This window comes from Coregonus clupeaformis, chromosome 11 (genome assembly GCF_020615455.1).
Source record: "Coregonus clupeaformis isolate EN_2021a chromosome 11, ASM2061545v1, whole genome shotgun sequence".
In the NCBI taxonomy this organism is placed as follows: domain Eukaryota; kingdom Metazoa; phylum Chordata; class Actinopteri; order Salmoniformes; family Salmonidae; genus Coregonus; species Coregonus clupeaformis.
Window position 1 is genome coordinate 7,457,352 of NC_059202.1, and position 17,122 is coordinate 7,474,473.

General features: G+C 43.7%; 1 protein-coding gene across 3 annotated transcripts in view; it reads left to right on the plus strand.

Annotated features, from left to right (window-relative positions):
* Positions 1 to 16,700, plus strand: part of LOC121576364 (C-Jun-amino-terminal kinase-interacting protein 2-like) — a 35,762-nt gene extending 19,062 nt beyond the window's left edge. Inside the window, exons 3-13 of one of the 3 annotated variants that reach the window (XM_041889446.1) lie at positions 4,183 to 4,495; positions 4,694 to 4,897; positions 5,337 to 7,647; positions 7,889 to 8,097; positions 12,689 to 12,764; positions 13,452 to 13,624; positions 13,826 to 13,935; positions 14,041 to 14,163; positions 14,359 to 14,429; positions 14,543 to 14,641; positions 15,987 to 16,700. In XM_041889446.1, the coding sequence (XP_041745380.1) occupies positions 4,183 to 4,495; positions 4,694 to 4,897; positions 5,337 to 7,647; positions 7,889 to 8,097; positions 12,689 to 12,764; positions 13,452 to 13,624; positions 13,826 to 13,935; positions 14,041 to 14,163; positions 14,359 to 14,429; positions 14,543 to 14,641; positions 15,987 to 16,059 (3,762 nt within the window). In that variant the 3' untranslated portion in view covers positions 16,060 to 16,700. The remainder of the gene's footprint in view (positions 1 to 4,182; positions 4,496 to 4,693; positions 4,898 to 5,336; positions 7,648 to 7,888; positions 8,098 to 12,688; positions 12,765 to 13,451; positions 13,625 to 13,825; positions 13,936 to 14,040; positions 14,164 to 14,358; positions 14,430 to 14,542; positions 14,642 to 15,986) is intronic. The other 2 variants (XM_041889447.1, XM_041889448.1) reach the window with 2 other exon arrangements.
* Positions 16,701 to 17,122: the final 422 nt, after the last annotated feature.

Consider the following 17,122-nt stretch of genomic DNA (forward strand, 5'->3'; position numbering starts at 1 on the left):
ACACACACACACACACATATACATATATACACACACACCACACACACACCATCATAAACGGACTTAACCTGATTATGTCAGGAGCAGAGATATGAGTCTTCAATCATCTGATTTCTTAATATACCAGAAATGGCATTTCATTTGAGAGAAGATTTGAATGCTTTAAAATGTCATAATTTTTCTACAACATAAACCCATGCCTCCCTCCATGCTATTGGTGGAAACTGCTGCAGTTACTAATGTATTTTTGAAGTTATCCCAGAATGCTATCAGAAGGAGGAAAACATAGATGTTTTCATGTGTGTAATTATGTTTTTTCACTTGGTTGAACTGTAGTAAGCTGCGATACATGCATACATACATACATACATACATACATACATACATACATACATACATACATACATACATACATACATACATACATACATACATACATACATACATACAGTGAGGGAAAAAAGTATTTGATCCCCTGCTGGTTTTGTACGTTTGCCCACTGACAAAGAAATGATCAGTCTATAATTTTAATGGTAGGTTTATTTGAACAGTGAGAGACAGAATAACAACAACAAAAATCCAGAAAAACGCATGTCAAAAATGTTATGAATTGATTTGCATTTTAATGAGGGAAATAAGTATTTGACCCCCTCTCAATCACACCTGTCCACAGAAGCAATCAATCAATCAGATTCCAAACTCTCCACCATGGCCAAGACCAAAGAGCTCTCCAAGGATGTCAGGGACAAGATTGTAGACCTACACAAGGCTGGAATGGGCTACAAGACCATCGCCAAGCAGCTTGGTGAGAAGGTGACTACAGTTGGTGCGGTTATTCGCAAATGGAAGAAACACAAAAGAACTGTCTATCTCCCTCGGCCTGGGGCTCCATGCAAGATCTCACCTTGTGGAGTTGCAATGATCATGAGAAAGGTGACGAATCAGCCCAGAACTACACGGGAGGATCTTGTCAATGATCTCAAGGCAGCTGAGACCATAGTCACCAAGAAAACAATTGGTAACACACTACGCCGTGAAGGACTGAAATCCTGCAGCGCCCGCAAGGTCCCCCTGCTCAAGAAAGCACATATACAGGCCCGTCTGAAGTTTGCCAATGAACATCTGAATGATTCAGAGGAGAACTGGGTGAAAGTGTTGTGGTCAGATGAGACTAAAATCGAGCTCTTTGGCATCAACTCAACTCGCCGTGTTTGGAGGAGGAGGAGGAATGCTGCCTATGACCCCAAGAACACCATCCCCACCGTCAAACATGGAGGTGGAAACATTATGCTTTGGGGGTGTTTTTCTGCTAAGGGGACAGGACAACTTCACCGCATCAAAGGGATGATGGACGGGGCCATGTACCGTCAAATCTTGGGTGAGAACCGCCTTCCCTCAGCCAGGGCATTGAAAATGGGTCGTGGATGGGTATTCCAGCATAACAATGACCCAAAACACACGGCCAAGGCAACAAAGGAGTGGCTCAAGAAGAAGCACATTAAGGTCCTGGAGTGGCCTAGCCAGTCTCCAGACCTTAATCCCATAGAAAATCTGGGAGCTGAAGGTTCGAGTTGCCAAACGTCAGCCTCGATACCTTAATGACTTGGAGAAGATCTGCAAAGAGGAGTGGGACAAAATCCCTCCTCAGATGTGTGCTAACCTGGTGGCCAACTACAAGAACTGTCTGACCTCTGTGATTGCCAACAAGGGTTTTGCCACCAAGTACTAAGTCATGTTTTGCAGAGGGGTCAAATACTTATTTCCCTCATTTAAAATGCAAATCAATTTATAACATTTTTGACATGCGTTTTTCTGGATTTTTTAAATTTATTCTGTCTCTCACTGTTCAAATAAACCTACCATAAAAATTATAGACTTATCATGTCTTTGTCAGTGGGCAAACGTACAAAATCAGCAGGGGATCAAATATTTTTTTCCCTCACTGTACATACATAATCAACCTAAGAATGGTTCATTTCCCCATCACACATAAAGAAGCAATTCCAATTATCTGTAATTCCTATTGTTGACATTCTGAATATAATGATGATGATGATTTTTACTAACTTGGGTACTCTCACAGATAAAAATGTCCTCACAGTCATGCCTATGCAGATTGAGAGGAGAGAACACTGGCCTACATTTCCCATAATGTTTCAGAAAAGAAGGGAGGTTATTCCTGAGTCATACAGTTTCTGCATTTTTCCCTGCTGTCTTGTGACCTGGCTATGTCTGTCTGTGTCTGGGAGTTAGATATGAGCTACAGACGAGCTCGAAATGAGACTGAGTGGTCTTCCCTCCTCTGTTTGCCCCTTATAATGAATCTGTGAAAGCCTGGTTGGGTGGAAGCAAATGGGTCATTCTCATGTTGGTATCTATCAATCTTTGGGAGTAGAACCAGAGAGAAATGATTAGAGAGAAAGACAGAGTTAATGAATGAAAGAGAGAGTGAGAGAAAGTGAATTCAGTCTGTTGGGAGCAGACAGGATACTCAGTCCCTTGAGTCAGACCCAGGCATAAATCACTAGCTGTGATGTGCATCCTTTAAGCTAAAATATCCCTTCAAAATGGGAAAGTGGTGCTGCTTGCTATTTTGAAGGTGAGCTAGGCTGAGAAGGAATATAATCTCCCCCTAGTGACCTGTCCCCCTTAATGCACTCACAGTGCATCCTTTTCTATCATTCATTCATTCATTCATTCATTCATTCATTCATTCATTCATTCATTCATTCATTCATTCATTCATTCATTCATTCATTCATTCATTCATTCATTCATTCATTCATTCATTCATTCATTCATTCATCCATCCATCCATCCATCCATCCATCCATCCGGAAATCTAGGAGATACATGTGACAGATACAGCACAGTTTCTCAGAGGAAGTCAATGACATAGCCTACTGTACAAGAGACATTTCACATATTTTATGGGGGTTAATCGATTGCTTTTTATTAGTATTAAAAAGTATATTATTTTTGATCACGTGTATATCATCTATTAATCTTATAGTCATACTTATAGTGTTGTGTATTGAGCCTCTAGGCTCCTCAAAGACACACACACACTCCTATTTATAGCTGTCCACTATCGCCACTGCCATCAAGGAGCAGAATGTAGTCATTATTGATTCAATGTAGACATTCTTATTGATCTGGTGATGTTTTACTGTAGATAAGTGTTTAAAATGTCAACGTTTAAAAGTCCACTATGGCGTAATACTGTTATGAGTACATTAGGATATCATTAATACACAACACTATAAGTATGACTATAAGATTAATAGATGATATACACGTGATCAAAAATAATATACTTTTTAATACTAATAAAAAGCAATCGATCAACCCCCATAAAAGATGTGAAATGTCTCTTGTACAGTAGGCTATGTCATTGACTTCCTCTGAGAAACTGTGCTGTATCTGTCACATGTATCTCCTAGATTTCCCCATGGTTATAGATTGACTGTTGATTTTAGTTTCTCTGGTGTTAAGGTTTAGCAGGCATCAGCAGTCCTGTGTGAAGCGAATAAGAAGGTTGGCTTTGATGCTGAGAGAGACAGGAGGGAAAGAGAGATGAGGAAAGTGCTGTGCTGTTCAAATGCAAAGTGGATAGCTAGAATAGATTCAATCCAGTGTTCTCTCTGTCAAAAGCAATATAGTGTTGCATTGATTATAGTGAGTGATGTAACAACTTGTCTATTCACATTGTAGCAACTATGACAATAAATAAAGATATCATCTATAATTGTTTCCACTACCTTGTCACTTGGAGACTGTGATACTGAATGGTACAGGGACTCTTTCCACACTTTTTGCGTGTACAAAGATATAAAGTACAAATATGTGCTGAGTGCTTTTAGCCTGGAGAAAAACATGCACACGCACACACACACACACACACACACACACACACACACACACACACACACACACACACACACACACACACAGACAGACAGACGAACACATCTGAATCTAATTTAAATGGAATTTTCCTGTAAACCAGCTGAAACCTGAGAGGCATCATCGATCCACTTCTCTCTCATACTAGCATTTGAGAATTGCTGACAGCATTACATTTCAATGGCTCACAGTGTTAAAATATTGTTAAAGCAATCAATGCCGTACCGCCAGTCACTCATTCTCTCTCCCCCTCCCTTCCGATCCTCTCTCTGTCAGGATTGTATGATTCTGGAGAAGAGTGATATGCACCACCCGGTCTGCTCCTTCCAGGACGACTTCCAGGAGTTTGAGATGATCGATGACGAGGATGAGGAAGAGGAGGATGAAGACGAGGTGGACCCTGACGGTCCCCCCTCCCCCTCCACTTCCCTTCCTCCTTCCCCTACCCTGGGCACGCTGAAGAGCCGGCCCACCACCCTCAACCTCACCACCACTCTCTCTCTCTCTCAGGACGCATTGAACAACAACGGCAGTCTTTCTCCAAAGAAGGGCAGCTGGCAGCACTCTCTACGCAAGCCCATCTCACAAGGTGAATACTGTGCTGTCTTATTACTTACCCAATAATAAACCACTGCCAACACCTAGCAGCTTGTTTCCTCTCAAATGCCCTAGCTTTCTAAGGAAACTTTTTTTCTACAAATGTTTGTACGATAATTTATCTACCTAGGATTGTGTTTAGATGCTGTGTCTTTAAATGTTACAGTAGCATGTTGTCCTTTGCGTGCAGGCCGTCTGTCTCCAACCCACTCTTGTCTGGAGCATGGGAGTCACATGACGGGCCAGTGCCCTTCCCAACCAGCCCCCCAGGCCCCAGGGTACCAGAGCAAAGGTACTCTCCCCAAACAGGCAGGAGAGGGTGGCCACCCCGAGTACCCTCGCAGACCCCTCCTCTGCGACATGGAGGGCAATAGACGGGAGAAGCCCAAATACGGTAGCAAACAAAATGGCCGCCAGAAGTCATCCCCCATAAACATCTAGTGACGTGATGTAAAAGTGTAGTCGTCCTGTCCTCACTGGACAGGGCTATAGATACAGACTTTGGCAAACATAGTTTGGGATTCTAAAGAATGGGCTCCATTTTGACACCAAAAGTTCGAAGTCCAATGGGTGAGAATGGATTTGTTATTGAGTGTTTGGGCCCAACACAGAGGATAGTTTAGATAGGTCTGTTTATCTACTGCTCCCCTCACTGCCATCCCCACCCTGGTGACTTCTGGTTTAAAGCGGCCATTGCAATAAAGTTCTCATGATCAATTCTAATCTCTCTTTTTTTCTCATCTCCCTCACCCTCTATCATCTTTCTTCATTTATCTCCCCTTTTTCTCTTCCCTCTCTATGCCCTCTCCTCTCACTCTCCCTCTCTCCAACAGGCTCCTTCGGTCAACACAAGTCTCACCTGGGCTCTGATGAGGTCATTAACTCCTCAGCCGACCCTTCAACTCTGACCTCCAGAGTTTCATCCCTGGATGACCACTCCCAGTGCTCTGACACTGAGGTCGACCACGACATCAACAACGCCGACCACAACCACAAACGTTCACGGTCCTGCATGTCCACCCAGCGACGTGCCACTGACACCTACACGGTCACCACTGAGTCAGGCCTGGACCCGGAACTGGAAAACAACCAAGACGGGACCAGCCGATGCCTGTCCTCCACTGCTCCCATTGGGGGGAATGATGGCGCTGACACCCCTCTGTCAGATGAGGAGCTGGAGAAAGATTTTGACGTAGAGTTCATGTGTAAGGAGACCTATGACATTGTGGGGAAGGAGAACCAGAGCTCAGTCTACGTTGAATTCCCCTCCATCGAGCCCTGTGAGCTGGCTTCTTTCTCCAGCTACATGTCATCAAGCCGCTCCGATGTTCTTGACCAATCCCGAAGCACTGATCAGAGCGAGCATCCAGCTGCAGCCAATGAGGAGGTCAACCACTCCACCTCTCCGTCCTCTGACCCAGGCATCGCTGACATGAACGCCAAGCGGTGCTACGCCGCCTCAGACCAAGAGCATGACCTGAGCTCTCCTGGGTCAGAGTCAGACATCGAGGGGGAGCTGGATGCAGCGTTCGCCTGCGGAGGACCTCTGGTCTCCAACATGATCTCCTCCATCTCAGAGACAGAGCTGGACATGACCAGTGATGACAGTAGTAGTGGACGCTCCTCCCACCTCACCAACTCCATAGAGGAGGCCAGCTCACCCACCTCTGACCAGGAACTGGACCCAGACACCGAGTTAGAACAGGACAGCGGCATTGTGGGAATGAAGGTTTCGCTCCTCCTTGGCCAGCCAGACTCCATCAAAGAGGGCTCACCCTTACCCTCACCTTCACCAATACCCTCCCCCACCATAGCCACCCCTTCCCCTGCTGACTCCCCCATCCTGCCCCCAGAGCCCTATGATGACGGCCAGGCTCTGATGGGCCTACAGAGTGTAGATGATGATGAATTGCCCTATGAGCACCAGGCTGACCTAGATGAGGCCCTGCCCCCACCCCCACGCTGTGAGGACAGCATCTCCAGACAGATGCTCCTCCAGATAGAATCAGACCACAGCCTGGAGAGCTTCAAACACTCCTTCTACCTGCCAGTGGGACCCAGACTCATACCCACTCACGCTGACGACTACGACGGTAACAGTGAGGGAGAGTCTGAGTCGGAGAGCGAGGATGAGCTGAGCGAGAATTCAGACTCACCCTGGTTGCTAAGCAACCTGGTGAACAAGATGATCTTGGAGGGGTCTCATCCAATCAGCTGTCCCGAGGACTGTTTCAAGAGGTCAGTGTCTGTCTCGGACACCATCTCACCCTCCTCGGACATCGAGCCAGACGTGTTCACCGACGCTGCAGGCGAAAAAGTGCAGAAATCTGTGACGAAGGGATCAGAGTATAAAGAAGGGAAGGGTCTGAGGAACAAGGGGAAGGAGAGAGAGAAGAGGGAGAAGAGTGCAGAGCCACCCAAATGGAATACAGGGAAAGCCAACGATAGATTTGGCCCCTGTCTGTACAAGAGCAATCCCACAGCTGACACCATCAGACCGGTGATCGTGGAGCGCTATGGCAACAGGGTATCCACAGACAATAATCACACTCAGGCCTCGGAGAAAGAAATCACCAGCCCTAAATCAGGCAAAAACACCAAGAGGAAGGATGAAGAAGAGGATGATGACGATACTGTGGAGCCCGATAACGACCTGATGATGCTGGAGGGGAGGAAGGAGCTGGACTCTCCCAGTCTGAGTGAGAGCGTGGCGAGTGACAAGGACGAGGGCCGCGAGACTGAGGCCAAGCCCACTGGACGCTCTACGGCCTCCCTGGAACGCATCACCACGGTCAAACACAGCATGACCCTGGACATCCCCACGGCCCGGACCAACCAATGCTTCAGCCTCACCTACTCCACTGACAATGATGAGGAGGAGGAGGAAGAGGGAGACTCCTCCCCGTTCCTGAGCTGCCTGAGGAAGCAGTCATCCTATGGTGGCAGCCACCAGTACCTGGATAGCGCTCCACCCATCGACGAGAGTGTCCAGGACCTCCCCCTGTTGGAGAAGGAATTCCCCCTGTGTGAGAGAGACCTCCCCCTGCGGTCCCAGCCGGATGATGATGGTCTGGCGTACGACTCCATGAAGTACACTCTGGTAGTGGATGAGAACACTACACTTGAGCTGGTCAGCCTCAGGAGGTACTTACGTGGAGAAAGGGCCCACCTTTATTGTGGAAGGGTTTAGTTGAATTTCATTCTATTGGCAATTTAAAAGTAATGTACATCAAGTTGTTTAATTACTCCTGTTTAGTCCATGCTGTCACAACGGTCCCAAGCTGATTTATCAGGAGTTAACTTTATAGTGTATTATAGATGCTTTTATGTTGTCTTCTTCTCTTAAGCTATTATGACTAACCTGTGTGAACCGTGTCCCTCCAAGATGTACCTCTGTGCTGAGTGATGACAGTGAGCTGTCTACGCTGTGTGATGATGACCCTCTGGGGACGGGGGAGGTGGGGTACGGCCGGCGGAACGGAGGAGTGCGGCCAGATCTCCTCAGCTCGTCAGAAGACTCCTCACCTGAGGCTGACATGCACTTTTCCAAGAAGTTCCTCAACGTGTTTGTCAACAGCACCTCACGATCCTCCAGTAAGTAGCCTACACTCTGAAAAATACAGGTTCCAGTTGGAACCAAATAATATTCTTCAGAGCGATGCCATAGGGGAACCATTTTAGGTTCTCTGAACAACCTTAAATGGGATGGTTATTTGAAGAACCATACAAAACTCAAGAGCGCCAAAGAACCATTATTGATTCCACAAGGAACCATGATAAAAGGTAAAAAAATAAAGTTTATGGTTCTTTGTGGAACTGCATTAATAAAGGTTTTATTTTGGGTGTTTTCTGTTGAGCCCAGGGTGCCTTTTGAGTTAATATTAGAGTTACAAGTACCACCCCTGACTTGTTAGTGACATAGACATGGTTGTTGTATTCGTTCATGCTCAGTCCTGTGGCCTGTACAAAGTAAAATCCTAACTGAAAATGTTATCATTACATTTTTCTATAAAATACATATTTCATAAGGCCTAGTTTTACCCTAACACAGTGGCCTGAAACTCAGGATTTACAGGCCATGCAAGTCACATGCTGGCTTGCAAAGTGATGTGTAATTCCTATTGGAATCCAGCCAGAGTGGAGATAGCCAACATTTTGAATTTTTATTCACCTGCAACCTGCGTTCAGAATGACTGCCAGGGTTGGGAAGACTAAGATACACTGTAAACCCCAATGTTCTGTCATTACTCAACTTTTGAGGAAACCCATTTCACTTAAAATATCTGAGTACAGTTACTTAAAGTGATTTTGTAGTCCTTACTCAAACCGATATAGTCACTGCGACCCTGTAGGGCAGGGGTATTCAACCCTACGAGGTCCGGAGCCTGCTCGTTTTCTGTTCTACGCACCTCTGTTGCACCCACCTCATGTCCCAGGTCTAAATCAGTCCCTATTTAGAAGGGAACAATGAAAAAAATGCAGTGGAAATGGCTTCGAGGTCCAGAGTTGAGTTTGAGGGCTGTAGAGGGTCATGATTTGAGTTGTATCTGCTTGAAACATTTTAGTAACGCCCCCACTAAGCCACACCTCTAATATAATTTCCCAGTGTGCCTTGCCTTTTCGCATGAATGGTAGAGATACCACCCATGACTGTATTTGTTAGTGACAGAGACATGGTTATTGAATTCATTTTTTTTTCAGTCCTGTGGCCTTATGCAATTGAGTTCGTAGGCGAATGTTATCATTACAATTAAACTCTTTATGACAATACATTTACATATCTCATAAGGCCTTATTTTGAGGCCCAGCAAAATTCCAGTAACTTTCAAAAAATTCCTAGATTTTCAAAAAATCCTGGTTGAAGGATTTTCATGAATCTTCCAACTGGGATTTCTGGAAAACCTGGGAAATGTACCAGAATGTTGCAATCCTACCTGCAAATCACGTTGTTATGCTGGCTTGCAAAGTGATGTGTAACTCCTATTGGAATCCAGCCAGAGGTAGGATATCCAACAGTTGGAATTTTTATTCACCTGCAACCTGCATTCATAATGACTGACGGGGTTAGGAGACTACCTAAGCCATTTAAACTGGAACATACATTTCAGTAATGGGTGAAAAAAATCAAACTAACTGATTTGGATTAGTTTAGAAAAGTGTATGTTATTTAATCTTTGTGTAGCACAATATTAATCAATCACTCAATGTACATGCAAAAACACAGATTCCCAAAAAATCATAACTTTAAAAAAAAATAGTTGATGTGGCTTCTCATTTTGTTCTTAATCAGTACGACATTTTAAGTAATAATGACTTTTCATTGACTTTGAGTGCAACTTACACACTTACAGTGTATGAGGCTACTTAAAGGATCTAAACTGAAACAACTCTTTCAGTAACTGATGCAATAAGTCCAAGTAACAGATTGGATTAGTATAGAAAAATTATGTTATTTGTATTTGAGTAGCATATTATTAAATTAATCAATGTACATGTAACAACAAAGATATTGAAACAAACAGTTCTAAAAATCAACCTGCGATAGAGCATGCTGGGAAATATGATAATGATTGGTCTGGTTTTGGTTCAACTCAGGATATTAATGGCAACACTGTACACCAGGGTTTCCCAAACTCAGTCCTGGAGCACCCATGGGTGCACGTTTTGGTTTTTGCCTTAGCACTACACAGCTGATTCAAATAAACAAAGCTTGATAAAGAGTTGGTTATTTGAATCAGCTGTGTAGTGCTAGGGCAAAACCAAAACGTAAGTTCAGGGGGGACCCTAGGACAGAGTTTTGGAAACCCTATTGTATACCACTGAGTGTACATTTAACTATTTACAGTCTTAATTTGCTGTGTCATTGAATGTTCCTGAGTGGCCTAGTTACAGTTTTGACTTAAAACTACTTGCAAATCTATGGCAAGACTTGAAAATGTCTGTGTAGCAATGATCAACAACCAATTTGACAGAGCTTGAATCATTTCTTAAAGAATAATGGGCAAATATTGTACAATCCAGGTTTGCAAAGCTCTTAGAGACTTACCCAGAAAGACTCACAGCTGTAATAACTGCCAAAGGTGATTCTAACATGTATTGATTCAGGGGGTTGAAATATATTAGTGTTTTATTTTCCACTAATAATATACAGTACCAGTCAAAAGTTTGGACACACCTACTCATTCCAGGGTTTTTCTTTATTTTTACTATTTTCTACATTGTAGAATAATAGTGACGACATCAAAACAAAATATATTTTATATTTGAGATTCTTCAAAGTAGCCATCCTTTGCCTTGATGACAGCTTTGCACACGCTTGGCATTCTCTCAACCAACTTCATGAGGTAGTCACCTGGAATACATTTCAATTAACAGGTGTGCTTTGTTAAAAGTTAATTTGTGGAATTTCTTACCTTCTTAATGCGTTTGAGCCAATCAGTTGTGTTGTGACAAGGTAGGGGTGGTATACAGAAGATAGCCCAATTTGGTAAAAGACCAAATCCATATTATGGCAAGAACAGCTCAAATAGGCAAAGAGAAACGACAGTCCATCATTACTTTAAGACATGAAGGTCAGTAAATCCGGAAAATGTCAAGAACTTTGAAAGTTTCTTCAAGTGCAGTCGCAAAAACCACCAAGCGCTACAGGAAAGGAAGACCCAGAGTTACCTCTGCAGAGGATAAGTTCATTAGAGTTAACTGCACCTCAGATTGCAGCCCAAATAAATGCTTCACAGAGTTCAAGTATAAGGACACATCTCAACATCAACTGTTCAGAGGAGATCGCGTGAATCAGGCCTTCGTGGTCGAATTGCTGCAAAGAAACCACTACTAAAGGACACCAATGAGAAGAAGAGACTTGCTTGGGCCAATCAATGAACATTAGACCGGTGGAAATCTGTCCTTTGGTCTGATGAGTCCTAATTTGAGATTTTTGGTTCCAACTGCCGTGTCTTTGTGAGATGTAGAGTAGGTGAACGGATGATCTCCACATATGTGGTTCCCACCGTGAAGCATGGAGGAGGAGGTGTGATGTGTGGGGGGTGCTTTGCTGGTGACACTGTCTGTGATTTATTTAGAATTCAAGGCACACTTAACCAGCGTGGCTACCACAGCATTCTGCAGCGATACGCCATCCAATCTGGTTTGCGCTTAGTGGGATTATCATTTGTTTTTCAACAGGACAATGACCCAAAACACACCTCCAGGCTGTGTAAGGGCTATTTGACCAAGAAGGAGAGTGATGGAGTGCTGCATCAGATTACCTGTCCTCCACAATCACCCGACCTCAACCCAATTGAGATGGTTTGGGATGAGCTGGACCGCAGAGTGAAGGAAAAGCAGCCAACAAGTGCTCAACATATGTGGGAACTCCTTCAAGACTGTTGGAAAAGCATTCCTCATGAAGCTGGTTGAGAGAATGCCAAGAGTGTGCAAAGCTGTCATCAAGGCAAAGGGTGGCTACTTTGAAGAATCTCAAATATAAAATATATTTTGATTTGTTTAACACTTTTTTGGTTACTACATGATTCCATGTGTTCTTTCATAGTTTTAATGTCTTCACTATTATTCTACAATGTAGAAAACTTTTGACTGGTACTATATATATTTTTTTTCTTCCTCTTTTCATGTTTAGAGTATTTTGTGCAGATCGTTGACAAAAAAATGACAATTAAATCAATTTTAGTCCCACATTGTAACACAATGAAATGTGGAAAAAGTCAATGGGTGTGAATACTTTCTGAAGGCACTGTAAAAACCTTTTTTTTTCAGTGTAGGCTACACACTAACTAACTTCTAAATAACCATCAGCATCTAACTTAGTGTAGCAACTATACAAAATAGAACAAAGCCTAAAATAACTGTAGTCAAACATTGATAAAGTATTGCTGTGGTTAAAAAAGCTTATACTTGGGTTATATTTTTATTTTGACTCATTTACTGAATCCAGAGTATCTATGTTAGCTCTCCCAAGCTGCAGCATAATAAAATATCACTGAAGGATCGTCTACATAATTAAGGGCCTATTACAAATGGAAAGAAGAATAATTTCATCATAATGAGTTATTTTGAGAGATGCAGTTATCATTCATATAGATTTTATTTAGAGCGGTCCTATGGGTTACATTAATGTCCCTCCCAACATGTGTATCAGTGTTCTCACTGTTTGTGTTTACCTGTGCAGGTACAGAGTCGTTTGGGCTGTTCTCCTGTACCATCAACGGAGAGGAGAGGGACCAGACACACAGGGCTGTCTACAGGTGAGTCATAGCATTCAGAACATCATTTACAGACATACTGTGTTATGTAAACATGATCAGACAAAAACGTATGATTATTGTAATGTTGTCATTGCAAGAGAACATATTATAATCTCTTATCTTATCTGTTTGACTCTTTGTTCTTAGTCCCACACATGCACTATGGATTGTAGATGATATGGGACAAAGGATGGTTGTGTGCAGTATGAGACGTGACTCTGGTGAATCACCAGTGGTCTGGAGAGAGGGAGGGAAGAAGAGATGGAGGGAGGAAGAGAGGAAAGGAGAGAGAGGGAGGGGGGCAGGTGTCATGACCCTAGTGACATTGCGGGGGGGAACAGCTATACTCACACCAGCCTGCCACCACCTGGGCCTCACTGTGTGTGTGTGTGTGCCCACTGTCTCCCCCTTCCTCAGTAACTGAATCATTCCTCTCTCCCTAACCTTTATAAACCTAAATCATTAAGCACATCCACTCCCCCTTCCCTTTCAACCCTTCCTACTGCCCTCCCTCTTCTCTCCCCTCCTCCTCCCTCTATCCCTAAGTGTGTCTCTGCTGTTTCTTCAGCTAACAGCCTCTCCTCGGGGAGTCACCTGATACCAAGACAGATGCTGCTTCCTCCTCACTAAAACCCAATAACGTGTGTGTATCTCTACCCTCTGACCTCTGTCTCCTGTCCCCTACAGGTTTATCCCCAGACATGTGGATGAGTTGGAGCTGGATGTGGACGACCCTCTGTATGTCGAGGAGGAGGAGGATGACTACTGGTACAGAGGCTACAACATGCGGACGGGAGAGAGGGGGATATTCCCTGCCTTCTACGCCCATGAGGTCATAGGGCAGTCCAAGGAGATAATGGGTGAGTGATAGACAGACACCATATATTCATGTCTGGTAGGAGCACAGTTCTACTGGAAAGCTCCCTTTCTATACTGAGTATGTCAAGTGTTGACTGTATGTCATCACTGGAGACACATAACCTGAATGTCAATAAGATAAAATAGACAGAACATAAATGCCTCCAGTCTGATGTCACCTCCTGTGTGTGTACTTCCTGTAGGAGTGAAGAGGAACCCAGCCTGGATGGACAGTTTCAGCGTTCAGTTCCTGGGTTCTGTGGAGGTGCCCTATCACCAAGGCAATGGCATTCTCTGTGCCGCCATGCAGAAGGTAAACAGGAAACACACCACTCTGGGTTGGGTGAACTAACAGGTCATAGAATGAGACATTGTTCAATTAATAAAGTGTATCTGTATTGAACTTTCTCTTTGTCAGATTGCGATAGCGCGGAAGCGGACGGTCCATGTGCGACCCCCCTCTCTGTGTGAGCTGGAGATTAGTTTACAAGGGGTTAAACTGGTGATGAGCCTGGAGGACGAATATGACACTATGGATGAGGTGAGAGATGGAGGGAGGAGAGATGGGGAGGTGTAAGTGAGGGGCGCAAAGGAAGGGAAGGGGGGTGAGGGTAAGGGACGAGTGTAAACCGGGACATAATTTTTGTAAGCGACTGTAGTGCCTTCAAAAGGATGCTGAAACGACTACATAATATGAGTATCTCTCCCCCCCCCCTCTTTCCTTCCCTCTCTCCAGTTTGACAGATGTAGTCACTTCTTCCAGATGAAGAACATCTCTTTCTGTGGATGCCATCCCAAAAACAATTGGTATGAAAATGCATGTTAAGGATACATTTCATTAGACGATAAAACACCAAAGAATAAAGGTAAATCATTCAACTTTATTTATTTACACTTCCCCTTATCCCCCCTCTCCTCAGCTACTTTGGCTTCATCACTAAACACCCCATGCTGAACAGGTTCGCCTGCCACGTCTTTGTCTCCCAGGAGTCAATGCGGCGTGTGGCCGAGAGTGTTGGGTGAGTCACACACAGTACCTCAGTGTCTCCCTTTCACACACCCATCTCTGCTTTAGGACACACTTTGGAGTATGATTCTAATTCCCCTTTAAGTTGTGCTTGTAAACCTAGGCATGAAGAGCCTCTCCATAATACTATTTGTTTTATTGAAGTTGCAAAAAATATAAATGAAACATGTAAAGTGTTTGTCCCATGTTTCATGAGCTGAAATAAACGATCCCAGAAATGTTCCATACGCACAAAAACCTTATTTCTCTCAAATTCTGTGCACAAATGTTTTATATCCCTGTTAGTGAGCATTTCTCCTTTGCCAAGATAATCCATCCATCTGACAGGTGTGGCATATTAAGAAGCTGATTAAACCGCATGATCATTACACAGGTGCACCTTATGCTGGGGACAATAAAAAGCCAGTCTAAAAGGTGCAGTTTTGTCACGTGCAATTGGCATGCTGACTGCAGGAATGTCCACCAGAGCTGTTGCAAGGGAATGTAATGTTCATTTCTCTACCATAAGCCAACATTGTTTTAGAGAATTTGTCAGTACGTCCAACCGGCTTCACAACCGCAGACCACGTGTAACCACGCCAGCCCAGGACCTCCACTTCCGGCTTCTTTACCTGTGGGATCATCTGACACCAGCCACCCGGACAGCTGATGAAACTGAGGAGTATTTCTGTCTGCGATAAAGCCCTTTTGTAGGGGAAAACTAATTCTAATTGGCTGGGCCTGGCTCCCAAGTGGCTGCGCCCCTGCCCAGTCATGTGAAATCCATAGATTAGGTGGTATTGGGGTTGAGCCTAACAATGTTTTAGCACTGCTTTATCTCCCAATCTCGGTCATTACTGCTTATGTGAAAAACTGTGGTCTGAATAAAAATGGTGGAAACCATAGACTACTGTACCTACAGTATCAAGCCCTTTAGTTCAGCTGGCATGATGGAGAGGAGAAGAAAATCCATTACAAAGTATAGAGTCATTCTCTCAGTGAGAGACAGAGACAGAGAAAAGAGGGAGAGAGAGTGTGTGTGTGAGCTGGGGTTTATAATGGCTGCAGTTCCTGTCCTGTCTTGTCTGAATCAGGTAAATTGGGTTTGAATTATTAAAGATGGCCATGGTTCAAGGTCGATACAACAGGGCAGAGCAGGACGGGATGGGCTGGGGAGTCAGGGTTAGGGGATGGAAAGGCTTCAGACATGAACAGTAATGATGGTATGGGGAAATGTTTACTAAGCTGATGCTCATCTTGGACTAGAACCATGATGTGAGTCTGGCTGAGACATTGTTGGATGATTTGATTGCGGACATCTGTTTGTTAAGTTCTCTGTTCTCTGTCTCCCTCTCTAGACGGGCTTTCCAGGAGTATTACCAGGAGCACCTGGAGTACGCCTGCCCCACCGAAGACATCTACCTGGAGTAGAGCAGGCAGGAAATATGAAGTGTTGCCATGACAACCATCTTCTCTTCTTCCTGCTGCTGCTTGTGTATGTTCATCAATCTCACCACCAGAGGCTGCTGGTGGCTCTGCTCTCATCGTAAAATACCCCATATATACAGGATCCCTCTAAAACTGGAATGTTCATTTCAGTTCTACAGTATGCGACGTGTTTTATTCATTTATTGACTTATTTATTGATTCATTTGTTTGTACGTTTATTTTCCATCTTCTAGATGGATTGCCTGTTTCTTTTTCTATGATACAGTTACAGGAATAAGTCTTGGCACCTTATTTTAGATATTATGTATCCTCCTTGGTTTAAAAAACAAGAACAACAATGATAATCATACTACTGATATTTCACATGTTCCAATGCATGGCTAGGAGGGTAATACACTGTACTAATCACACACAGAAACACAGACCTATTAGGATACAAAAACAGAGCAACAATCAAGAGGACATGGAGCATATTATTTGTTCAGGTGTAAATACGTTTTTGTTCAATATTGACAAACTGCTATTCTACTGATAGTGACATTGGATCGAAGAAGAGGGAGAGTACAGTGATGTGATTGGTCCGAGCTAACACCTGTATCGTGTACAAGACATAGTGTGTTCTGTAAATATACACATTAGGAACACCTATGTACAGTGGAGAGAACAAGTATTTGATACACTGCCGATTTTGCAGGTTTTCCTACTTACAAAGCATGTAGAGGTCTGTAATTTTTATCATAGGTACACTTCAACTGTGAGAGACGGAATCTAAAACAAAAATCCAGAAAATCACATTGTATGATTTTTAAGTAATTCATTTGCATTTTATTGCATGACATAAGTATTTGATCACCTACCAACCAGTAAAAATTCCGGCTCTCACAGACCTTTTAGTTTTTCTTTAAGAAGCCCTCCTGTTCTCCACTCATTACCTGTATTAACTGCACCTGTTTGAACTCGTTACCTGTATAAAAGACACCTGTCCACACACTCAAACAGACTCCAACCTCTCCACAATGGCCAAGACCAGAGAGCTGTGTAAGGA